This window comes from Portunus trituberculatus, chromosome 39 (assembly GCF_017591435.1).
Source record: "Portunus trituberculatus isolate SZX2019 chromosome 39, ASM1759143v1, whole genome shotgun sequence".
In the NCBI taxonomy this organism is placed as follows: domain Eukaryota; kingdom Metazoa; phylum Arthropoda; class Malacostraca; order Decapoda; family Portunidae; genus Portunus; species Portunus trituberculatus.
The window spans coordinates 1,790,057-1,799,327 of NC_059293.1; the positions used below are offsets into that span (position 1 = coordinate 1,790,057).

Here is a 9,271-nt window from a genome sequence, read left to right on the forward strand (position 1 = left end):
AGATTTTCTCTGCCCCAATCGGAAATCTTAGAAAGATCGGAAGTCAGGCGTTCTGTGGCGTCCCTGCGTGATCTGTTGACTTCCTGAAGGGTTGGACGTCTCTGAAAGAACGTGGAAAGATGTAGGTGGTATCATCAGCGTAGGAGTGGATAGGGCAAGAAGTTTGGTTAAGAAGGTCATTAATGAATAATAGAAAGAGAGTGGGTGACAGGACAGAACCCTGAGGAACACCACTATTAATAGGTTTAGGAGAAGAACAGTAGCCGTCTACCACAGCAGCAATAGAGCGGTCGGAAAGGAAACTTGAGATAAAGTTGCAGAGAGAAGGATAGAAGCCGTAGGAGGGCAGTTTTGAAATCAAAGCTTTATGCCAGACTCTATCAAAAGCTTTTGATATGTCTAACGCAACAGCAAAAGTTTCACCGAAATCTCTAAAAGAGGATGACCAAGACTCAGTAAGGAAAGCCAGAAGATCACCAGTAGAGCGACCTTGACGGAAGCCATACTGGCGATCAGACAGAAGATTGTGAAGTGACAGATGTTTGAGAATCTTCCTATTCAGGATAGATTCAAAAACTTTAGACAAGCAAGAGATTAAAGCTATAGGACGGTAGTTTGAGGGGTTAGAACGGTCACCCTTTTAGGAACAGGCTGAATGTAGGCAAACTTCCAGCAGGAAGGAAAGGTAGAAGTCGATAGACAAAGTTGGAAGAGTTTGGCCAGGCAAGGTGCAAGCACAGAAGGACAGTTTTTGAGAACAATAGGAGGGACCCCATCAGGTCCATAAGCCTTCCGAGGGTTTAGGACTGCGAGGGCATGGAAAACATCATTACGAAGAATTTTGATTGTAGACATGAAATAGTCAGAGGGAGGAGGAGAGGGAGGGACAAGCCCAGAATCATCCAAGGTGGAGTTGTAAGCAAAGGTTTGAGAGAAGAGATGGCAGTGGTGCCATCAGGATGAAATAAAGGAAGGAGAGATGAAGAAGTGAAGTTATTGGAGATGTTTTTGGCTAGATGCCAGAAGTCACGAGGGGAGTTTGAGTTTGAAAGATTTTGATATTTTGTATTTTATGAAGGAGTGTTTGGCAAGTTGAAGAACAGACTTGGCATGATTCCGGGCAGAGATATAAAGTGTGTGAGATTCAGGAGATGGAAGGCTCAAGTACCTTTTGTGGGCAACTCTCTATCATGTATAGCACGAGAACAGGCTGAGTTAAACCAAGGTTTAGAAGGTTTAGGTTGAGAAAAGAATGAGGAATGTACGCCTCCATGCCAGATACTAACACCTCTGTTATGCGTTCAGCACAAAGAGATGGGTCTCTGACACGGAAGCAATAATCATTCCAGGAAAATCAGCATAATACCTCCTCAGGTCCCCCAACTGGCAGAGGCAAAACGCCAGAGGCACCTTCGCTTTGGGGATCCTGTGGAGGGATTGGAGAAATAGGACAAGATACAGAAATGAGATTGTGATCGGAGGAGCCCAACGGAGATGAAAGGGTGACAGCATAAGCAGAAGGGTTAGAGGTGAGGAAGAGATCAAGAATGTTGGGCGTGTCTCCAAGACGGTCAGGAATACGAGTAGGGTGTTGCACCAGTTGCTCTAGGTCATGGAGGATAGCAAAGTTGAAGGCTAGTTCACCAGGGTGGTCAGTGAAGGGAGAGGAAAGCCAAAGCTGGTGGTGAACATTGAAATCTCCAAGAATGGAAATCTCAGCGAAAGGGTAGAGGGACAGAATGTGCTCCACTTTAGAAGTTAAGTAGTCGAAGAAATTACTATAGTCAGAAGAGTTAGGGGAGAGATAAACAGCACAGATGAATTTAGTTTGAGAGTGACTGTTAAGTCGTAGCCAGATGGTGGAAAACTCGGAAGACTGAAGAGCGTGGGCACGAGAGCAAGTTAAGTCGTTGCGTAGACGCAACATCCAGCTTTGGATTGAAAATGAGAATAGAGAAAGTAGGAGGGAACAGAGAAGGGACTACTGTCAGTTTCCTCAGACAGCTGTGTTTCGGTGAGGAAAAGAAGATGAGATTTAGTAGAGGAGAGGTGGTGTTCCAAAGATTGAAAATTAGATCTAAGACCGCGAATGTTGCAGAAGTTCATGTAGAAAAAGTTGAGGGAGGTGTCAAGGCATTTGTGGTCTTCAACAGGAGAGGCGTCCGACCTGGGGACATTTCTGGTCCCCTTCCCAGAGGGGACTCTGAGGCGTTGTTTATTTTGGGTCCCATTTTTCTTTAAAATTTTTATTTGAAGTGAAGGGTGTATGTGTGGTAAGTGCATGTAGTTTTGTGTGAAGAAGGAGAGTTGTCTTTAGAGGGTAGGCTGTGACTACCCCCTTGAGTTGTGAGACACAAAGCGAGATCACAACTAGCTTTAATGGAAGGTTCACAGCACCTCCTAAACTAGTGCTATTAGATCTCACTGGGAGTAAGTTATTGTTTCGGTAGGTGTCTACTACCTCCTCCAATGTGTGTGTGTGTGTGTGTGTGTGTGTGTGTGTGTGTGTGTGTGTGTGTGTGTGTGTGTGTGTGGTGTCATCTGGGGACGTTCAGCAGCAGGCCCATCCATGGTTGTCTTCGGTGCGTGGACACAAGGCACAGCTGTTGATTTTTCCAAGTTGTTTTCACATAATTATCCGTTTTTCCGGGACTTTCTTGATTTTATTAGCTCAAACAGAGACTACTTGAAAGGAGAAAAGAGAGAGAGAGAGAGAGAGAGAGAGAGAGAGAGAGAGAGAGAGAGAGAGAGAGAGAGAGAGAGAGAGAGAGAGAGAGAGAGAGAGAGAGAGAGAGAGAGAGAGAGAGAGAGAGAGAGAGAGAGAGAGAGAGAGAGAGAGAGAGAATTTTCTAATAATATTTGACCGTTGGCTTTACCATTAGTAATGTATTTGATAGTTGTGCATAGTTGTTAAATTCATAAAAGCTAAACTGTGGAGCTTTTAACAAGCAATTAGTTAAAACGGGTTATCAACCTTTTTCTCGATTAGAACTCCCTGAGGTATAAGACCATCTACCTGAACCCGAGTAATCTGACATCGAAGAGAAGGTTAATTTAATGAGTGACACTGACTCAATATGCAATGGTACTGCAAACAATATTATCAAATGAGCCATCTAAGTACCGCTGGAAATCTTCTGGTGAACCACTGGCGATTCGCGAGCCCCAGGTTCAGAGCCCCTGACTTAGTATAATAGCACCATTCAGTACACTTGTGGGGCAGCAAAACACAAGTAAATTAGTCTCACAGACGTAAACCTTATTTCAGACATAGCCTCTCTCTGTTCACGGCCTCAAATGAACAACCTTTACACACTTAAGACGTAAAACATGTTCCTTTTTTCAGGTTTTAGGAACTTTTTCCGACACATTACTGAAGACATGGGCATCACTGTCCCCAGACCACTGTATGCCTACTGGCTCCTGACCTGGTGCGCGGTGACTCCACTGGTGCTCCTGGTAAGAACACCTCAACACTGGAAAGGTGGTATTATTTCACACACACCTACACACACATATGCACACACTCACGTGCACACACACACACACACACACACACACACACACACACACACACACACACACACACACACACACACACACACACACACACACACACACACACAGATGCAATATAATCTGGAGTGTGCACGCAGTCTGCAGGAAACGATCATTGAGTCTCCTCTATCCCATTATGTCTAAGTATGGTGTGTTGGCCAATTTGCTCACCATGTAATGCGTCTCCTGCATCGCTCTACTCTGGAAGGCAGTACAAAGTAATAAATGTGGCCTCAGAATATCTGAATCATTCAAGAAATTCTAGAATTGCAGAAAAAGAGATAGAATAAGCACTGTATGAATATAGATAATATTGTTAATATTGAATTAATCAAAAAATAATCTTAATCTTTCACTACAAACTGATATCCCTTTGAGAACTATTTATCAGAATTACGTTCTTTCACTTCACTTTCTGAATTTTCTTTCCTAATATAATGCTCTTTATACGGTAAGTTAGTAATAGTAACATAATGTCCTGATCGTCTAAAGTTTTTTACTTTTTTTCTTTATTCTTAATTGTACGAGTCTTAAACATCAATCACTTCACAAACCTCTATTTCATCACCAGTATAATTTCTGAGGCTGCTCTACTAGTAATCCTCTTTCAGGAATTTTGGTGGATATTTCCTGATGCCTTCGACATATCAAAAGCTTTTAATACTTTGAGGTAAAAAGCTTTGGTTTCCAAACTACCATCCTACGTCTTCTATCCTTCTCTTTGTAACTTCATCTTGAGTTTCCTTTCTTACCGTTCTATTGCTGCACTGGTAGATGGTTGCTGCTCTTCTAAATCTATTAACAGTGTTTTCTTCAAGGTTTATTCCTGTCACCCTCTTTTTTCCTATTTATCACAAATTATCTTCTAAACCAAACTTTTTAACCTATCTACTCATACACTGAAGATACCCCCCCTGCACTTCATAAGAAGTTAACAGATCAAGCAGGGACGCCACAAAAGACCTTATTTCCAATTTTTATAAAATGCATGCTAAGTTTCTGTTTAGTCAAAACAAACTTAGTATTGTTCAATACCTCAAAAATTCAGTTCCTCCATCTATCAACTCGACACAACCTACTGGACAACTATCTTTTTTTTTTCAAATGACACTCAACTGTCCTTTTCTACAATAAGAATCCTCAGTCAGTCTTTCACTTAAGATTTCAACTGGTGTGGTGGGTGGATCCTATCCAAGTGAGGAGTGAGTGCCCTCTACGTTCCATAATTCAGTCCCCCTTCTGTTTCTGCTGTCTTTGCCTCTCTTTCTGTCCTTTCTTGGGTAGCCAGGGTTTTTACCCTCAGGGATACCAGGCGTTTGACTCAGTGCATCGAGAGACACTCTGAGATCTTCTGTGTCTCCGTGAGATTCCAGCAAGGACTATTGGTCTATTAACCCCTTCAGTACCATGACGCGTTTTATACAGCTTCAGAAGCTCATATGGGGGATTCAAATAGTGAAGACTGTGACCATCAATCTTCTGACCTCCACAGACCGTTCTTAATGTCAATGAAATGGTCTAATCGTACACAGATCTCAAGTTAATAATGCGTCCCCGTACTGAAAGTGTTAACTGGCCTCTACTCCGGGTCTGTGAGTGTTGTGAAGTGTGGATGGGGGGTTGTCCAGCTTCTTCCCTGTGAATACGGGAGTGAGGCAGGAATGCGTGCTTGCTACATCTCTTTTCAACATTTGCATGGACTGGGTACTAGGCAGATTGTATATCAAAATCATTGTAGAGCATCTGTCGACAATGCTGAGATTACAGATCTTGTTTTTGTCGATGAAGCAGTAATCTTTGCTGAGTCACTGGAAGTTCTGGTAATGGCACTGCAAGGAAGGTGAAGCCCCTGAGACTCTAGGTTTTTCCTGGCCCAAGACCAAGTTTCAGGTCTTTGGAGGCTTACTGGATGAAAGAGTACAGTCTGTCCATGCGTGTGGCGAGGACATTGAGATCTCGGAAAGTTTCACATACCTTGTTAATATAGTGCATAACGATGGTGGGTCAAACCAGAAAATTGTACGGCGGATTGGCCTGGCCCACTGCGTTATGGACTCGCTCAACACGAGTATTTGGCGTTGTCGGTACATGTGCAGACGGACAAAGATTTGGATCTTCAAGTCGCTGGTGATCCTTGTCTTACTCTACAGTTGTGAGACATGGACACTGAACACCGATCTGAAGAGGCGAATTGATGTATTTGGTTCTAGATGCCTTCGCAGGATCTTGAGGTACCGCTGATATGACTTTGCATCAAATCAGCGATTGCTGCAGAGTCCGTCAACGCCAACTGCGATTATATGAGCATGTGGCACGCTACCCAGAAGCCGATCCTGCATATCGGGTTGTCTCCGAAAGGGATAACCCAGCATGGAAGAGACCAAGAGGACGTCCACAAAACTCATGGCTGCAGCAACTCGATGCCTCCTGCTGGGAGTTACTTGGCATGGGAAGGGAGCCTGCATAGAGACTCGCGAAGACTGACTGCCTGGAGTGGCGCCATAGGGTAGGCGAGGCGAGGCGTCCCCCGGTGTATACCCCACCCATGATTGATTGATTGAAACTTCACATCTCTTGTCTAACTAAAACAGCTTCTATATAGTTGAAGTGTTCTGAATGTTCTCCACCAGTATTTCTTACCCTTCGGTTGTTAACTCTGCCCGCTCATGTATGGAGTATTCTTCACATGTGTGGGGATTCCACTCACACTTCTCTCTTGGAGAGGGTGGAATCAAAAGCTTTTTTGTCTCATTAATAATCCTCTACTTTGACTAACTATCTTCAGTTTTTTTTCTCGCCGCCACAGTGGTGCATTTCTTAGAATCTCTATTGCTATTATAATGCCAACTGCTCTACTGATCGCGCTAACTGCATGCCTCCCCTTCTCTTGCGGCCTCCCTGTACAAGACTTTTTACTCACATCCCTATTCTGTCCGTCTCCTAACGCAAGAGTTAGCCAGTACTTTCAGTCATTCATATCTTTTTGAAGCTCCCCACATGCTTCTGTATTTCCTTCTTCCCATGACGAACTCCTTCAAGAGGAAAGTTTCAAAACTTATCATTTAACTTTTTGACGACTGTTTTTGACTTCGTCGACAGGCACCTGAGTGGGTATCTTTATCTTTTATTACAATTACTATTAATATTATGCCCGTCCCACATAAAAAAAAATCAGATAACGTCCTATGTTTTCATCTCAGGCCATCCTGGTGTTCTCAGTGATCTACTTCGTCCCAGCTTACTGGGATGACTACGTGTTCCCGCTGGAAATACAAGTGCTCGGGTGGCTCATCCTCTTCTCCACTGTCATCATGGTACCGCTGGGGATGATCTACGCCCTAATGACGAACTCAGGGTGCAGGAAAGATTTGCTTGTCCCTACCCCAGACTTCTGCCCGGCTCATGTAAGGCAAGAGAGGAGGCGCGGCCAGGTGAACAGTGCATGTGTCAACAATGACGCTCCTGTGGTCACACTTCATCTTTAATGGAGCTTGGCATGGCATCAGTACAGTTATTATTGTTTAAGTAAACTTGCACTGTATCTTTGTTGAGAATAAGTGTTCACTTGTTCGAACCAAATGTAATCTATAAAGGAGAGGGTTGGGTTTGTTTCTTACTACTAATGCTGTCAATTATTACTTATAATACTATTACAAATATAACAACTATTGGAACTACCATTAGTATTCTTGTAAAAGTACTACTGCTATTACCAATACAACTACAACCACCAGTTTTTACTATAAACTAATCTCTTGCCTTAATTTAGGATTTCATTTCAACCTACTCTCAACAGAAAACTAACGAAACATCTATCAAGAAATATGCAAAGGAGGATGACTAAAAAGATACAGGGGATGAGGGATATTCCCTATGAAGCGAGACTGAAGAAACTCAAACTGCATTCCTTAGAAAGACGTAGGTTAAGAGGAGACCTGATAGGAGTATTTAAGTGTTATAAGGGTTTTGATAGTGGGGACATGAGGGAAGTTTTTAGGATCAGTAGCGGGGGCAGAACTAGAAATAATGGGTTTAAACTTGAAAATTCAGGTTTCGGAGAGAAATGGGAAGGAACTGGTTTTCAAACAGAGTGGTTGATGAATGGAACGGACTCAGTGGTCATGTAGTCAAGGGTGAGTCAATAGGGAGCTATAAAAGAAGATTAGATAAGTTCATGGATGAGAATGATATACGGAATTAGGTAGCTTTAAACACACAAGGACTGCCACGTGTAAGCCTGACGACCTCTTGCAGCTTTCCTCTTTTCTTATGTTCTTTTCTTATGATATCTTCCCTTCAGTGTCTGCACAAGTAAGTAGGCTGTTTTCTGGCGTCTTCTCATGTCTAGCGTGGAGCCTTACCTTTTCTTGACCAAAGGAGAGGATTGTCTCTGTGAATGTCAATAAATTCCATCAAGACACTTGTTTGTCTCTGCGCAAGCCACAAGTCGGAGAGTTTCGCTCTCTTGAGTTTCCGTTTTCTTCCGTGAAGAGTTTAGCCTTGTGACCTGACCTAACGTTTGTCCACCAGCCCCCCACCAACTAATGGGCCTGGTTTAAGGAGCATGTAAGTATATGATGTACAAGCCTTGGCCTGGTGACGATGGTTTGCCGCAGTAACGAAAATTTGGTCATAGATCATCTCATCGATTACTATTTTTTTTATTAAGAGCATTCTAAATTTCTAGACTTTCAAAATTAAATGTGATTATTTTACTTAAAACATTACTTTTCACACAAGACATGTGGAACCAAGTCTCACATTCTTCCAAGACCACCACGTTCAGTGTACCCTGACAGCCTGGGCTTCACTACATGCAGTGTGCAACACGAGACGAGTGACAGCAACGCACCAATACTGATTACCAATGAACACTGGGCAGTGATAGTATTTGTGCAATAAACGACAAATAAAACAGGCTACGTGCCAGAACATTCTATTACAGGACATGACCTAACACTCCGCTCTCATCACGATAAGTGGAGCCAGTGGGTGAAGCTTATTGAGTCTGTGCCGAGCACCAGATACACTCTTAACATTGCGATCTCCCTTGCTGACCTGCTGGCGGAGCTATAGCACGTTGGCTTCTCATTCTGAAGGTCACAGCCAGCCCTCCCATTATACCCTCACTGTACACCCGGAAAGGGAGTGGAAGGGCCTGAATCTAGCAGCAAACCAGCCGATTGTTAGTCAGATCACACTGTGTCCTTCCAAGACAATGACAGTGAATACATTCAGAATGTATTCTGAGCCGTAGTTACCGCCGAGCCATGACCGTGCATCTATCACGGCAAAGGCCACACCTGAATTTCATGACACGGCCAAATAATACCTCAAGTTGCATATGTCAAGAGAAGATTTTTAGATTTTAAGTTTCCTCTCTCGTTACACCCTGTAAACTCCATTGTTGCTCTCAGGCATCTTGTTATCTATTTATAATTTATATTCTACTTTATGAATCCTCAAATAATTTTACTTTCACTCTTCAACCCTGATCATCTTAATACAACTCCTGCCCCTCATTTATTTTTAATGCATGGTGGAAACTATCTAAGGGCAACAGAAGATTAATAAAAGACCCACTTCAAATGTAAGTTCCCTAAAAGAGTGGTAAATAATTAGCCAAAAGACAGGGACAAATGTCTTGAAACCTCCCTCTTAATTAAGAGAAGTCAAGTCGTAGGAAGATGAAAATAGAGAAACAGGCAGGGAG

At 43.0% G+C, this 9,271-nt stretch overlaps 1 protein-coding gene across 1 annotated transcript in view; it reads left to right on the forward strand.

Annotated features, from left to right (window-relative positions):
- The window catches only part of LOC123515507 (sodium- and chloride-dependent glycine transporter 1-like), a 33,141-nt gene extending 25,832 nt beyond the window's left edge, over positions 1-7,309 (forward strand). Inside the window, exons 10-11 of the mRNA XM_045274178.1 lie at positions 3,347-3,459; positions 6,759-7,309. Of these exons, the coding sequence (XP_045130113.1) occupies positions 3,347-3,459; positions 6,759-7,043 (398 nt within the window). The 3' untranslated portion in view covers positions 7,044-7,309. The remainder of the gene's footprint in view (positions 1-3,346; positions 3,460-6,758) is intronic.
- The last annotated feature ends 1,962 nt before the right edge of the window (positions 7,310-9,271 follow it).